At 50.3% G+C, this 16,851-nt stretch overlaps 1 protein-coding gene across 2 annotated transcripts in view; it reads right to left on the bottom strand.

The window, feature by feature from the left end:
- Window positions 1-16,851, bottom strand: part of LOC137522889 (apolipoprotein C-II-like) — a 596,236-nt gene that overhangs the window by 2,623 nt on the left and 576,762 nt on the right. For both annotated transcript variants that reach the window (XM_068243024.1, XM_068243023.1), the window contains exons 3-4: window positions 5,699-5,780; window positions 969-1,131 (exon numbers count right to left, since the gene is read on the bottom strand). In XM_068243024.1, coding sequence (XP_068099125.1) covers window positions 969-1,131; window positions 5,699-5,753 — 218 coding nt within the window. In that variant the 5' untranslated portion in view covers window positions 5,754-5,780. The remainder of the gene's footprint in view (window positions 1-968; window positions 1,132-5,698; window positions 5,781-16,851) is intronic.

Consider the following 16,851-nt stretch of genomic DNA (forward strand, 5'->3'; position numbering starts at 1 on the left):
TTTTTCCAACCTCCTGTGCCCTCGATGTGATTCCATGCTCCCTCTCCGTAATCTCGCCGACTGCCGAGTCACCCGGCTCCGCTCGTCCTCTATCACGCTCCCGCGGCTGGGAGTGTTCTGCACATGCGCGATAGCAATTTCTTGGTAGGGCCCTCCTCCTTGCTCTTCTACACCACCATATGGACTCAAAGACTCATCTGCTGCACGTATCCCTACATTGTGTTACATCACTATTTTGTGCACTATTGTTGAAAACTACAAAGTCCCTGTGTAACACTGATGTTGTAATGTCACCCCATCTATTGTACAGTGCTGCTTAACCTCCCTGGCGGTATGATTCGGGTTTTTTTAACCTATTTTTTTTTTAAGCATGTAGCACCTAGCGCTAGCTACATGCTTCCCCCCTCCCTGTGGCTTCCCCCCCGTATGCTCCGATCGCCGCCGGCGCTTATGCCCATCCGGAAATCCCGTTCCGAACGAGATTTCCATGAGGGCTTCCCCCGTCACCAACCTCATCGACGTTGTACTGAGTCCCGATCCACCCCTCAGCGCTGCCTGGCACTGATTGGCCAGGCAGCGCACGGGTCTCGGGGGGGCACCCTCTAACGCGGCGGGTAGCGGCGAATCAGCGCGGAGCGGCAGCGATCGTAAATAACACGCAGCTATCAAAGTGCTAGCTGCGTGTATAAAAAAAAATGATGCAAATCGGCCCAGCAGGGCCTGAGAAATCCTTACCCCGTGTCCAGCACGGAGTTACCGCTAAGGAGGTTAATAGACTGTATGTTAGCGCTTTATCAATAAAGTTTAATCATGATAATGATACTAGAGCCCACCCCCAAAAAAACAGCAGCACAGCCAGGCAACTGGCATTGTGTAAAAGGAAATAAATACGGCAGCCCTCATATCCCTCTCACTGCAATTACTGAAGCTGAAATATACATTATACGTCTTCCCTCCACGAAACTTACTTTATTTTGTCAGGAACTCCAGTTTCGTCCACTTTTTCGTACAGGCCTGTTGCAGTTGAGGTGACGGCTGTGCTCACTGTCTCCCAGGCACTGACAACAGCATCCTGAGCCTTAGTTATATAGCCCTCAGCCTCGCGCTTCTGTATCCTGTAGCTCTCTATTCCTGAGTGGGGAAACACAAAGAGCACAGTCACCGGAGATCTCATTTTCAGCTCTAAATCATTCGCTTTTGACCAATTCTAATAGATATGAATCATCTTTCTCTGATGGATGCTAGGAGTCATGGGCGGTTCTAGACTTTCCACTGCCTGAAGCAAACTTTAGAGGATGCGTGCCCCGGCCGGAAATGTGCTTGGCCCAATGACTGTGCTGAGGTCCCACCCACGAGACCATCGGCACCAGTTAGCATAAGGAGCTGCGGGTGACTTCGATTGGCCAGGTTGGTGCCAGCACTCCTGCCTGATTGGTCGCGTGCCAAAGCTTCCCCTCTGACTGGCCATGGGGATCTCTCACCGGTGATGGGGTTATATATCAACACCTCACTTGCTTATGATGTCACAGGGAAGGGCGGCAGGTGCCACTGGTAGAATGAGCACGGGGATTTGGGGAATGCGTGGATGAGGAGGATAGTGGGTGCCAGGAAGGCGGGCAAGAGAGGGGAGCGGAGGCAGGCGCCAGGTGGCCCTGTTTGTCCAAACACCGCCCCCTAGATTTTGCCGTCTGAATAACATGATTCAGGTGGCTGCTTGGTAGCTCTGCCTCCAGTGTAGGGCAAGATGTATCACTAGGCATACTAAGCACTAGGCAGATTATACCTTGTTCTATTAAAACAATAAGCAGAATCTTTAAAAAAAAGGACAGTTTAACCAGTTCACCCCCAAGGGTTTTTATCCTAACGGACCAGAGCAATTTTCAGTTGTCAGCGCTCCTCCCTTTTATTCCCTAATAACTTTATTACTACTTATCACAAGAAAATGATCTATACCTCGTTTTTTTCGCCACCAATTAGGCTTTCTGTGGATAGTACATTTTGCTAAGAATTTTTTTATTCTAAATGCATTTTAATGAGAAAAACAGAAAAAAAAAGAAAAAAAATCATTATTTCTCAGTGTTCAGCCTTTATAGTTTTAAAATTAAACATTCTCCTGTGGATAAAACAAACACGTTTTATTTGCCCAGTGGTCCCGATAATTAAACCGTTTAGATTATGTCCCTACCACAATGTATGGCGACAGTATATTATTTTGAAATATAAGTGGTTATTTTTCTGTTTGTTCTGGCCATAATTACAAGCCCCTATGTAATAAATTAAAATTAATTTTCCCCCATAAAATATAGAATAAAAAAAGCTGAGTCCCTAAGGCAACTATTTATTTTATTTTTTTAAGCTGATTTTTTTTTTTTTACAAGTGTTTTTTTTGGGGGGGAGGGTTGGAAGTGTAATTTTATTAATGATGTGTATATACTTAAAAATGTATGTATTTTGTAAGTGTAATATACTTTTTGGCCACAAGATGGCGCTGGTGAACACTCATAGGACGTGTTCACTTTTTTTTTTTTTTTTTACACACTTTATTAAACTGTTACATTTCCTGTTTATGTGAATGGACGTAGCCGCTGTTCGCGGTCACGTCCATTCACTCCAGGCACTGCGATTGGGTAGAGGACTGTTCAGTCCTCTTCCCCAATCGCCCAGCACGGGATCCCGACGGTAATGGCGGCGGTAGCGGCGGACACACGGCGGTAGCAGCGGCGGGAATGCGCGACGTATTAAAACGTCATGTTGCTGTTAATAGCGGTAAGCATGACGTTTTAATACGTTAGGATGTCGGTAAATGGTTAACTACCGAGATACAGGAGCTCTTTATAGACTGGCCTCTAAATCCTGGTAAGCAAACTTAAAGAGGAACTCCAGTGAAAATAATGTAATAAAAAAAGTGCTTAATTTTTACAATAATTATGTATAAAGGATTTAGTCAGTGTTTGCCCATTGTAAAATCTTTAAATTCCCTGATTTATATTCTGACATTTATCGCATGGTGACATTTTTACTGTTGGCAAGTGATGTAGCTGCTGCATGCTTTTTTAGCAGTTGGAACCAGCTGTAAACAGCTATTTCCCATAATGCAGCAAGGTTCACAGACAGGAAACTGTCAGGAGTACATTCTCAGAATTTCTTGTGGGCGGGGTTTCACCACAATATCAGTCATACAGCGCCCCCTGATGGTCTGTTTGTGAAAAGGAATAGATTTCTCATGTAAAAGGGGGTATCAGCTACTGATTGGGATAAAGTTCAATTCTTGGTTGGAGTTTCTCTTTAATGTATGTTACCCTTGAAAATCGTTGGTCGATCATTAGGGCAAAATTTTGGGGACATTTTAATTTTTACAGACATTCTGCGGAGCAGCAGCATGTACTATCAACGGGGAAGGGATGAGAGACAATTAACAAAGAATGAGCGAGTAGCGTCCTGGCACAAGGATGAAAAGAATTCCAACACGTTTGTTGTTCATTATAGTAGGTCACTAAATAAGGCAGCAATTATCTAGCCCATGTTACCTCAACTTTGTGTACCAGACTTCAGTAGCACTAGATATACACGTTAATAGTGATGAGCAAAAATTTCGCATAGAGGTAATTTTGCATCGAAATTCCCAATGACGATGCAAAATTGAAATACGAAATTGCAGGAAAAATCATAATTAATTTCATCAGTAATTGTAATCATTCGTAATTTCGTGTACATTTTCGTTCAATTTTGTGCCGAATTTAGTGGTTAATAGCAAAGCCCCCATACATGTTATCATCACCAAAATTGCTTATAGTTTTTTAGAAAATCGATGTTAAAAATGCAAAGGAAAAATGGTTTTTAAACTGTCATTTTTCAGAGTTTAAAAAACATTTTCCTTTGCATTTTTAAAATCTATTTTCTCAAAAACTACATTTTTCTTAATTGACTTATACCCACTATCCTACTTAAAGAGACTCTGTAACAACATTTTCAGCCTTATTTCTTCTATCCTATAAGTTCCTATACCGGTTCTAATGTGGTCTGGATTACTGCAGCCTTTCCTAGTTGCACTGTCTCTGTAATATATCTAATCTTCTTTTCTTTGTTAAGCCTTGTCGAGCCAGAGAGGAATGCACTGTCTCTGCTGTGATAGGGAGAAGTTATGCACGCCCCCTCCATGCCCCCTGCAGGCTCTGTGTGTGTGCTTTGTTTATCTCTAACAGACAGATCTCTGCTCTCAATTTCAGCTTGTCTGAGGGGGGGAGGCAGCTGCCCATGCTGAGAAACTGTTAGAATCCCTGACTGGAGTTCACTATGTAATAAAAACTTGTAGTATACTGTAACATGATATATATATATATATATATATATATATATATATATATATATATATACATATATATATATATATATATATATATATATATATATATATATATATATATATATATATATATATATATATATATATATTACTATGTAGCAATTTTGGTGACAATAGCAAGTGTGGGGGCTATACTATTAACTGCTAAAGTCGGCACGAAATTCCGTAAAAATTACACGAAAATCTATGTAAAATTACAAAGGATTATACAAAATCAATTTACAAATCGTAATTATGAATAGTCCTAATTGCGAAAATTTACGCAAAATTTCACGTAACTGTAATTAGCTAAATATCACTAGTTAGATGTGGCAAGGCAGCCATAAATTACAGTCTAGGACAAGAATGTTGTGAGGGGTACAGAAGCCCCCTAATGAACAGATCAGTGAATAATGGCGCACAGCGCCTATGCATAAAAATGGCGCAGCATTAAAAAGATACGCTTATCGCTATTTATCGTTAGTACTGCTGCATAATGGCGCACAGGGAAAAAAGAAGAAAAATGGCACACAGTAACATTATTTATCAATAGCGCCGCCGTTCATATGCCAAACAGCAGTCGTTATTGCGCATAGTAACGTTATTTATCAATAGCGCCCTACATAAGCCAAACTGCAGACGTTATTTAACTGCAAAACGGTGAATGGATTTAATGTAACATTGTCAAGGTTAGTGTTAGGCACCACCAGGGGAGATTTAGGGTTAGGCACCACCAGGGAGGTGCTTAGGGTTAGGCACCTCCAGGGGGGTCTTAGGGTTAGGCACCACCTGGGGGGTCTTAGGGTTAGGCACCACCTGGGGGGTGGTTAGGGTTAGGCACCACCTGGGGGGTGGTTAGGGTTAGGCACCACCTGGGGGGTGGTTAGGGTTAGGCACCACCAGGGGGGTGGTTAGGGTTAGGCACCACCAGGGGAGGTCTAGGGGTTAGGGATAGGTACAGAGAGGGTTCTGTGTGTTAACGCTAATTTTCAATAAAATACATAGAGCTAAATAACGATAAGGCTTTAACGTTAAATAGCGATAAGCGAAAAACGGATTAGCGGCAACACTGTGCGCCATTATTCGCAGGCACCATTTTCAGATGGATCCCCTAATGACACCCTAAAAATCTGGCAAGTCAATCAACCTCAAGCACATTATTACCGTCTTACCCCACCCACCGCAAGCCACTCCATCGTGCACTGTGAGTCATCCCTCCTCCCCCTCCATAGCAACATTGCATCGCTACTGTTAGTATAGCACCGAGCCCCCGCACCAACCCGATCCCACCAGGGGACACTCATTGCAAGCTTACACATTAACCTTATCAGTTTATAATATGGCAAATATGCTAACCTGTGCTGACGAGCAAAACGAGGAGAGTGACAGCAGCGATCTGTGTTAGCCTCATGGTGTTAGGATATGGACTCAGCAGTTCCTGTACAAAGAGTTTAAAAGGTAAATACAAAATTAAATGTAACTTTAAATTTCAAATTTACCATCCCTCTGTATATTACAAAATTAATCCCACTGCTGACTTTTTTTTTATCAGAAAGTGCTGTCATAGGTCACATTCACAGGGTAATCCCTCGCACTATACACAAAGCCGGTTCTCTCATGAAGCAAGGTGAAACATTTGCACCAGACACAGAGATGACAGGAGCAGCATTTTTGTACTGTGTTTACACTAACAGCATGCAGTCATAGGAGCAGGAGAAGTGAGAGGAGAATGAGGTGAAGAGGTCATCATTGGGGAAAACAGTGTTGTAAATGTCACAGCCAGCCAGTGTGCTGTTGTGTTGATCTGCAGCATGTCATGTGAGCAGGGCCGGCCTTAGGTTTCACAGCGCCCTGAGCGAAACCGGATTTTGTTGCCCCCCCCCCAAGTAGCATAGTTGTCCCCATATAGGTAGCATAGTTGCCGCCAGTGTAGCTAGTATAGTTGCCCCATATAGGTAGCATAGCTGCCCTCAGTGTAGCTAGTACAGTTTCCCCTAGTGTAGTAGCATGGTTTCCCCCAGTGTAGGTAGTTTGCCCCAGTTTGCCCCCAGCAGTGTAGGTAGCTTGCCCCCAGCGTAGGTAGCTTGCCCCCAGCGTAGGTAGCTTGCCCCCAGCGTAGGTAGCTTGCCCCAGTATGCCCCCAGCGTAGGTAGCTTGCCCCAGTATGCCCCCAGCGTAGGTAGCTTGCCCCAGTATGCTCCCAACGTAGGTAGCTTGCCCCAGTATGACCCCAGCGTAGGTAGCTTGCCCCCAGCGTAGGTAGCTTGCCCCAGTATACCCCCAGCATAGGTAGCTTGCCCCAGTATGCCCCCAGTGTAGGTAGCTTGCCCCAGTATGCCCCCAGCGTAGGTAGCTTGCCCCAGTATGCCCCCAGCGTAGGTAGCTTGCCCCAGTATGCCCCCAGCGTAGGTAGCTTGCCCCAGTATGCCCCCAGCGTAGGTAGCTTGCCCCCAGCGTAGGTAGCTTGCCCCAGTATGCCCCCAGCATAGGTAGCTTGCCCCAGTATGCCCCCAGCGTAGGTAGCTTGCCCCAGTATGCCCCAGCGTAGGCAGCTTGCCCCAGTATGCCCCCAGCGTAGGTAGCTTGCCCCCAGCGTAGGTAGCTTGCCCCAGTATACCCCCAGCATAGGTAGCTTGCCCCAGTATACCCCCAGCATAGGTAGCTTGCCCCAGTATGCTACCACTGTAGGTAGCTTGCCCCAGTATGCCCCCAGCGTAGGTAGCTTGCCCCCAGCATAGGTAGCTTGCCCCAGTATGCCCCCAGCGTAGGTAGCTTGCCCCTGTATGCCCCCAGCGTAGGTAGCTTGCCCCAGTATGCCCCCAGCGTAGGTAGCTTGCCCCAGTATGCCCCCAGCGTAGGTAGCTTGCCCCAGTATGCCCCCAGCGTAGGTAGCTTGCCCCAGTATGCCCCCAGCGTAGGTAGCTTGCCCCAGTATGCTCCCAACGTAGGTAGCTTGCCCCAGTATGACCCCAGCGTAGGTAGCTTGCCCCCAGCGTAGGTAGCTTGCCCCAGTATACCCCCAGCATAGGTAGCTTGCCCCAGTATGCCCCCAGTGTAGGTAGCTTGCCCCAGTATGCCCCCAGCGTAGGTAGCTTGCCCCAGTATGCCCCCAGCGTAGGTAGCTTGCCCCAGTATGCCCCCAGCGTAGGTAGCTTGCCCCAGTATGCCCCCAGCGTAGGTAGCTTGCCCCCAGTGTAGGTAGCTTGCCCCCAGCGTAGGTAGCTTGCCCCAGTATGCCCCCAGCGTAGGTAGCTTGCCCCAGTATGCCCCCAGCGTAGGTAGCTTGCCCCTGTATGCCCCCAGCGTAGGTAGCTTGCCCCAGTATGCCCCCAGCGTAGGTAGCTTGCCCCAGTATGCCCCCAACGTAGGTAGCTTGCCCCAGTATGCCCCCAGCGTAGGTAGCTTGCCCCAGTATGCCCCCAGCGTAGGTAGCTTGCCCCAGTATGCCCCCAGCGTAGGTAGCTTGCCCCAGTATGCCCCCAGCGTAGGTAGCTTGCCCCAGTATGCCCCCAGCGTAGGTAGCTTGCCCCAGTATGCCCCCAGCGTAGGTAGCTTGCCCCTGTATGCCCCCAGCGTAGGTAGCTTGCCCCTGTATGCCCCCAACGTAGGTAGCTTGCCCCTGTATGCCCCCAGCGTAGGTAGCTTGCCCCTGTATGCCCCCAGTGTAGGTAGCTTGCCCCAGTATCCCCCCAGCGTAGGTAGCTTGCCCCCAGCGTAGGTAGCTTGCCCCAGTATGCCCCCAGTGTAAGTAGCTTGCCCCCAGCGTAGGTAGCTTGCCCCAGTATGCCCCCAGTGTAGGTAGCTTGCCCCTGTATGCCCCCAGCGTAGGTAGCTTGCCCCAGTATGCCCCCAGCGTAGGTAGCTTGCCCCCAGCGTAGGTAGCTTACCCCAGTATGCCCCCAGTGTAAGTAGCTTGCCCCCAGCGTAGGTAGCTTGCCCCAGTATGCCCCCTCCTTTATGTGGCAGCGGGCCGGGCAGAGACTGACTCACCTGACATCCAGCTCCAGCGCCGACATCACTCTTCTCTCCCTGCTCCATCTGTAGTTAGAGCAGGCTACACGAAAATGGCCGCCGTTTGTCTGCATTTGTGGACGTCGGCGGCCATTTTCTTGTAGTCCTGCTCTAAAGACAGACTGAGAGGACACCGGGAGACAGCGGGACGGCGAGGGGCGGCAAGGGGCGACAGGGCACATGCGCCCTTGAGAGCACGGCGCCCTGAGCGACCGCACAGGTCGCTCATAGCAAAGGCCGGCCCTGCATGTGAGAACATTAAATAAAGCAGAATAAGTGCTGTGTGATCATTCAAAATGGGGGAGGGGGGGTAACCCCCCCCCCCCCCCCCCCTCACCTGGGTCCAGTGGAAACTGCAGGCTTTCAATGCCACTTAAGCAGCATTAAAGACCTGTGGCGACATGACACTGCGCTCCAGCGCTTGGAACGCGGAAGTGAGATGAGTAATTATCCGCCTGCCGCCCGCTGAGCCTGCAGTTGCCACTGATCTATGGAAGGGGAGAGAGGCAGGAGAAGGGGTCCCAGGTGAGAGAGGAGGGGGGGTTCTGGCCCCTCTCCCCGCCGCTGTCCACGCTGCCCCTCCTTCTAGCACTGCTTCCCCCTCCTGGGGCAACAATACTAGCTATACTGGGGCAACTATATTACCTACACTGGGGGCAACTATACTAGGGCAACTATACTACCTACACTGGGGGCAACTGTACTACCTTCGCTGGGGGAAACTATACTAGCTTCACTGGGGGCAACTATACTAGCTTCACTGGGGGCAACTATACTACCTTCACTGGGGGCAACTATACTAGCTATACTGGGGCAACTATACTACCTTCACTGGGGGCAACTATACTAGCTTCACTGGGGGGGGGGGGGCAACTATACTAGCTATACTGGGGGCAACTATACTGTGACGCCGGGCGACGCCCAGTCGTCCGAGGATTCGCGGCCGATTGTCCGATCGCAACCGTGATCGGAAAACTGACATTCTTTATTTTTAAAATAGAAGTTTTTCCTTCCTGCCTTCCCCCCCCTTTTGCCATGAGGGCTGAATGGGCCTGCGTTAGCATATGGCTAAAGCAACCTGGTTTAGCAAGAAATCCTGTTAAGGCCCCCGGAAAAGCTCTGGTGACACTAATGTGCTAATTGGGCAGAGCTGAAATACCAACAGAGTCTATTCAACAGGGGAAGCTAGCACAGCATGAGGTCTATTGACACCTACATTCCTCCCAGTCTTGACGGCACCGACTAGACTGAGTATGGAATGCATGGTGTTGATAACTTTGTCACATTTTGCAAATACCATCCATGGGAGGAATATGAAAATTACATAATTTTGTTTCCCTAATTCTGTAGAATATGGTGATACTAGACATAGCCAGGTAACCCGAGCAGGGGCTGAGATATGAATAATGGGGTCCCCGTGCGCCCCAAATATTGCAAGTTTGATGTCCTATGAACGTGTATTCTCAGCCCAATCTGAATATGAAATCGGTTTGCATGTGCGACAAAACCCCGGCGGGGTATGAAATTGGACATATTTTGTGGATGGCTGGAAGTTCCTCCCCTGAGAACTCACTGCCTGACACGCCCCTGGGCTGAGCTTGAGACTCCGCCCAGAAATGTCAGTGCTCAAAACTGATTGCATGAGGACCCCCAGCCAATTCCCCCACTTTCCATCATACCGAAAAGACTGCCACTGCTTGGGGAAATAGCAGTGGCCATCTTGCAGGCGGAGCAACGGCCATGTGGTTCGGCCATATTGCGAACTAACTGCAACAAAGGAACTTTGTCTTTTCCCGAACGGACTTTCCACAGAATCATAAGTATTCGTTCTTTTTATCCCTTTTTCTTTTATGTACTGTGTTATCACTGTCTCTCATCGTTTAATTGTTCACGATTGTCTGTATATATTAATTATTTATATTGTAACAAATAAAGGCTTTTTAAAAGGTCTTTACCTCTCAGTAAAACCTTCTATTCAGTATACACAGACGAGACCTAAACTTCCGAAGGGACGCTACTGTTTTGATAGATAGATAGGAATTGCACAGTTTTAACCGGTTGTTTGTTTCACAGGTCTATAGCCAGTTAGCAGTTTTCTCTGGGCTGATAGAAAACAGAGATGGTGGCAAATCTACCCCTGGGTTGGAGTAAAAGTGTATTTTCGTAACCTCACAGGCTCCCTACTGCGTCGTGACGCTCAAACTCCGCCAATTCTACGCAGATTGCGTCCATAGCTCTCAATCTGTGTGCTAGAATCGGATCGGACGGTTTTGCGTGTTCACGGCCAGTGGGGCTCTTGTGACAGTGGTCGGCAGCGTTTGGGATCTGTGTGTGCTGATAGTATCTCAGGTAGGGCTATCGAATTAGCCCTATCGAGAAACGAACTAATTCGTTGGTAGTGACTGAGTGCAATATATTTTTCATATATACAGAGAGACTGTGTAACCAGTACCCCTCCCCTAAGTTTTCTTTTATTTGGCATGGAAATGTCCGGGAATTACAAGGTCATGGTCCTATCCGACCTGCAGAGTCTGTGCGAGGCGAGAGGCATGGACATCCGCGGCAAGAAACAGCAGGACCTGATAACGGACTTGTACCGATGGGATAGCCAGAATCTGCGGACGCTGGAGGTGTCCACTGTGGAGGACACCGGCTCATCTAACGCAAGTCGAGGGGAACCAGAGACTGAAGATCCTGTGCGTACCGAGGTTGAGCAACCCGCGGGCAATGCGGCAACAGATACGCAGGAGGCTGTCAGTGTGAACCCCGACCCCAGAACCCCTGAAAGTACTCGCCTGGAACCGGCCAGTACTGGACTGTCCAGTTATGTTGATCCAGTAATGCAGCAGGCATTGCAGAAGCTGATGGAAACTGATGTGGACAAGTACCTGCAGTACATGGCGGAGCAAAAGCGAGAGGAACGCCAATCTGCAGAGGCGCGGGAGAGACGACAGCATGAGCTGAACATGGCGAAAGTGCAGCAAGCCAGCCGGAGTTCAACGCCCAGCCTCCCTGCTGAAGGGACTGCCGCTCCAGTAAGTGCAAAATTTAAATTTGCTATTATCGAAAAAGACACTGACATTGACTTGTTTTTGAGGTCTTTTGAAAAGGCCTGCCGTCAGTATCGTCTGTCCCAAGACCAGTGGGCCAGACATCTGACACCCTTGCTGCGCTACAAAGCGCTTGATGCTTTCTCAGAGTTGCCTGTGGAAAAGGACAATGATTATACCGCTATAAAGGAGGCTATAATCACTAAGTACCAGCTGACGCCAGAAGCCTACCGGAAAAGGTTCAGGTCCTGGCAGAAAAAATCTACTGATTCTTATCAAGATGTGGTCAGCAGTCTGCTCACCACACTCCGCCAGTGGACGCTAGGCCTCACTAAAGGGTCTTACGGTGTCCTGGAGGACTTAATCGTCCTGGAGCAGTTTCTGAACATTTGCCCGGCTGACGTACGCCAGTTTGTGCTGGAGCGCCGACCGGCGTCAGCGACGGTCGCTGCAGACCTCGCTGAGACCTTTGCAACGACCAGGGTGCCGGAGACCCGCAGGACTGCCCCATCTAGCTGGAGAGGAGGTCAGTCCCACAATTTTGCAGACTCTCCTACCTCTGTGAGCCGTGCGCCCCAGAGGCCCTCCAGCGCAGCTGCTGCGTCCAGGCCTGCAGTAACAGAGGGCATCACCTGTCACTTTTGCCGCAAGCCCGGACACATGAAGTTTAACTGCCCGGAGCGGAGGCAGACAGCGCCAGCTCCTGCACCACCTACACCTCGCCCACGGCAACTGCCGCCAGCCAGCGCACCCCAGCCGGGAGCACCCAACAACGTCATGTTCGCAGGTGGGAGAGGGATCCACTCCGCTACGAGCAACCACCAGCTGGTTACAGTGAACGACCAGCTTGTTACCGGTTTCCGCGACACTGGAGCGGATGTCACCCTGGTGCGTGCGCACCTGGTCCCGACGGAAAATATCCTCCCTGACAAATACCTTACCCTCACTGGAGTGGGGGGCACTCTTTCTCGCATTCCCCAGGCTCGGGTGTCCATCGATTGGGGGGTGGGGGTTCAAGAGAAGGTTGTTGGGGTCCTGGACCAACTGCCGGTCCCAGTTTTGTTGGGGACCGACCTGGGCAAGCTTGTGTCCTATTATGAACCTGCCCCAAGCCCCTCAGACTGCCAGGAGGGAGACGGACTCTCCGCCCACACTAAGGTACTTTGCACCAAGGGGCAAGAACAGGGGGGAGGTGGGTTGAATGTGCCCAGTCCAGGGGTACCGAGTCCAATAGTACCTGTGTCACAGGTACCTGTGTTTGATATACCGATTGTTTGTGATGAAAATGTTGTTGTACCTGTCACTGTAATTCATGCATGCAGCCAGGATGTGAGTAATGCCAGTATGTGCCAGTCTGAAGGTGTACCTGTACTGGCAGTAACACGCAGCCGCGCTGCTCAGAACCTGGGCTCAGAGCAGGTGGAAGAGGTTCCGGCCTCCTCCCCCTCCTCTGACCACAGGGATGGTAGCCTTCAGCCACTAACTGCATATGCCACGGGCCAGCTGGCTGAGAGCGAGAGTGCTGCATTTGTGCAAGCACTCCAGACTGACCCTAGCCTCGAGGCACTCAGAAGGCAGGCTTCGGAGCCCCTCACGAATGAAGATACCTTCAAGGTATATTGGGAAGGTGGTAAGCTGTACAGCGAGCCTGTACAGCCCACCGAAGGTGAAACAAGTGTGGGTACCAAGTTGCTTGTGGTACCCAGTGCCTTCCGGGGGCATGTGCTGAAGTCCGCACATGACATTCCCCTGGCAGGGCACTTGGGAATCCACAAGACACTTGACCGTATCCAGGGTCATTTCTACTGGCCCAGGATGCGGATCGATGTGACCAACTATTGCCGCTCATGTACTGTTTGCCAAAAGGTAAAACGGGCTGGGAACCCCCGCAAGGCTCCCTTGTGTCCACTGCCAATCATAGGTGAGCCCTTTCACAGAGTGGCAGTCGACATAATTGGACCATTGCCCACTCCCAGCAGCAGTGGCAAAAGGTACATCCTGACGGTGGTGGATTACGCCACCCGCTATCCTGAGGCCATGGCGCTTTCCTCCCTGAGGGCGGACAAGGTAGCAGACGCGCTACTTAACATTTTCTCCCGAGTCGGGTTCCCTGCGGAGATGCTCTCCGATCAGGGATCCCAGTTTATGTCCGAACTCATGGAGGCCCTGTGCAAAAAGATACACATGACGCACATTGTCTCCAGTCCCTACCACCCGCAGACCAATGGACTGTGTGAACGGTTCAATGGGACGCTGAAGCAAATGCTGACCACGTTTGTTGAGTCGCAAGGTGGGGACTGGGAACGATACCTGCCTCATCTGTTGTTTGCGTACAGGGAGGTGCCGCAGGAGTCAACCGGGTTTTCCCCGTTTGAACTCCTGTATGGGAGGAATGTCCGAGGACCCTTACAATTGATGCGGGAGACATGGGAGGGCAAGGGCGACCCCACTGATGTCTCCGTGGTCGATTACGTCCTCAAGTTCAGGGACAAAATGGAGTCCCTGTCCGCAGTAGTGACCAACAACCTGGCCCAGGCTCAGGCCAAACAAAAAGCATGGTACGACCGCACTGCTGGAGAGCGGTCATTTGATGTGGGTGACAAGGTATATGCCCTTCTTCCCGTGAGGCAGAACAAGCTGCAAGCAGCCTGGGAGGGGCCTTTTACTGTAGTGCAGCGGTTAAACCCTCTGACGTATCTAGTGAACATGGGGGGCAGGAAGCAGAAGAGCTTTCATGTAAACATGCTGAAGGCCCACCATGACAGGACCCAGTATGCGCTGCCAGTGTGCAGCCGGTTAGAGCAGGGAGAGGCAGACCCCCTGTTAGACCTGCTGGCTGACGTACGAGATGTGGACGGCGACCTAAACGTCAATCCACAGCTCGCCTCAGCCCAGCAAGAGCAGTTACAGAAGGTGCTGGGCCAGTACCAGCACACCTTCTCCGGTATCCCGGGGCGGACCAGTATGGCGGTGCATGGGGTAGATACAGGTACCCATCCCCCCATCAGGCAATCCGCTTACCGTGTCTCTCCCGAGGTACAGGCGGACATGCAGAAGGAGGTGAGGGAGATGCTGGAGTTAGGGGTGGTTCAAAAGTCCAGTAGTGCCTGGGCAGCCCCTGTTGTCCTGGTCCCCAAGAAGGACCAGACAACTCGGTTCTGCGTAGACTACAGGAAACTGAACGCCATCACCACTACAGACGCCTACCCCATGCCTCGCATTGATGAGCTGCTAGATACACTGGCATCAGCCAGGTACCTATCAATCATGGATCTGAGCCGGGGGTATTGGCAGATACCACTTGCACCTGACGCGAGGCAAAAGTCGGCCTTCATCACCCCTTTCGGCCTCTTCGAGTTCACGATGATGCCCTTTGGGATGAAGAACGCCCCCGCCACGTTTCAGCGGGCCGTGAACGACCTGCTAGAGGGAATGCAAGGGTTCGCTGTAGCGTATCTGGATGACATTGCGGTGTTCAGCCCCACCTGGGAAGAACACCTCAAACACCTGTCCCAGGTACTAGAGAGGCTGGCCATGGCCAATCTGACGGTTAAACCGAGTAAGTGTCAGATTGGCATGACCGAGGTGCAGTACTTAGGTCACCGGGTGGGGGGTAACACCCTGAAACCTGACACGGGAAAGGTGGACGCCATCCTGGCATGGCCTCGACCTATCACGAAAAAGCAGGTCCAGGCGTTCCTGGGGACCGCCGGCTACTATAGGAAATTTGTTCCCGCCTATAGTACACTGGCGAAGCCCCTGACCGATGCCACTAGCAAGAAGCACCCCAAGGTTGTTAGCTGGACCCCCGCTTGCGAGAATGCCTTCCAGGCCTTGAAGCAGGCCCTCGCAAGCGCCCCTGTGCTTCAGGCCCCAGACTTCAGTCGTCGGTTTGTGGTGCAAACCGATGCCTCTGACTACGGTCTCGGCGCAGTCCTCAGCCAGGTGGATGGAAAGGGGGATGAACACCCTATCCTCTACCTGAGCCGGAAGCTCCTGCCCCGAGAGGTAGCCTACTCCACAACTGAAAAGGAGTGCCTGGCGATCGTGTGGGCCCTACAGAAACTGCAGTCGTATCTGTACGGCCGCTCCTTCACGATCGTCACTGATCACAATCCCCTGAGTTGGCTAAACCGTACTGCTGGAACCAACGGCAAGCTCCTACGGTGGAGCCTGTCATTGCAGCAGTACGACTTTACGATCCAACACAAAGCAGGCAGCCGACACCAAAACGCTGATGGGCTGTCGCGGTGTCAGGGGGAACCCGACCCAACAGCGCCAATAGCTGCTACGGAAGGCGTCCTGTTGACACCTCCCTGAGCAGAGCTCGGGAAGGGGGAGGTGTGACGCCGGGCGACGCCCAGTCGTCCGAGGATTCGCGGCCGATTGTCCGATCGCAACCGTGATCGGAAAACTGACATTCTTTATTTTTAAAATAGAAGTTTTTCCTTCCTGCCTTCCCCCCCCTTTTGCCATGAGGGCTGAATGGGCCTGCGTTAGCATATGGCTAAAGCAACCTGGTTTAGCAAGAAATCCTGTTAAGGCCCCCGGAAAAGCTCTGGTGACACTAATGTGCTAATTGGGCAGAGCTGAAATACCAACAGAGTCTATTCAACAGGGGAAGCTAGCACAGCATGAGGTCTATTGACACCTACATTCCTCCCAGTCTTGACGGCACCGACTAGACTGAGTATGGAATGCATGGTGTTGATAACTTTGTCACATTTTGCAAATACCATCCATGGGAGGAATATGAAAATTACATAATTTTGTTTCCCTAATTCTGTAGAATATGGTGATACTAGACATAGCCAGGTAACCCGAGCAGGGGCTGAGATATGAATAATGGGGTCCCCGTGCGCCCCAAATATTGCAAGTTTGATGTCCTATGAACGTGTATTCTCAGCCCAATCTGAATATGAAATCGGTTTGCATGTGCGACAAAACCCCGGCGGGGTATGAAATTGGACATATTTTGTGGATGGCTGGAAGTTCCTCCCCTGAGAACTCACTGCCTGACACGCCCCTGGGCTGAGCTTGAGACTCCGCCCAGAAATGTCAGTGCTCAAAACTGATTGCATGAGGACCCCCAGCCAATTCCCCCACTTTCCATCATACCGAAAAGACTGCCACTGCTTGGGGAAATAGCAGTGGCCATCTTGCAGGCGGAGCAACGGCCATGTGGTTCGGCCATATTGCGAACTAACTGCAACAAAGGAACTTTGTCTTTTCCCGAACGGACTTTCCACAGAATCATAAGTATTCGTTCTTTTTATCCCTTTTTCTTTTATGTACTGTGTTATCACTGTCTCTCATCGTTTAATTGTTCACGATTGTCTGTATATATTAATTATTTATATTGTAACAAATAAAGGCTTTTTAAAAGGTCTTTACCTCTCAGTAAAACCTTCTATTCAGTATACACAGACGAGACCTAAACTTCCGAAG

The sequence above is a fragment of the Hyperolius riggenbachi genome, chromosome 6 (genome assembly GCF_040937935.1).
Source record: "Hyperolius riggenbachi isolate aHypRig1 chromosome 6, aHypRig1.pri, whole genome shotgun sequence".
Taxonomy (NCBI): domain Eukaryota; kingdom Metazoa; phylum Chordata; class Amphibia; order Anura; family Hyperoliidae; genus Hyperolius; species Hyperolius riggenbachi.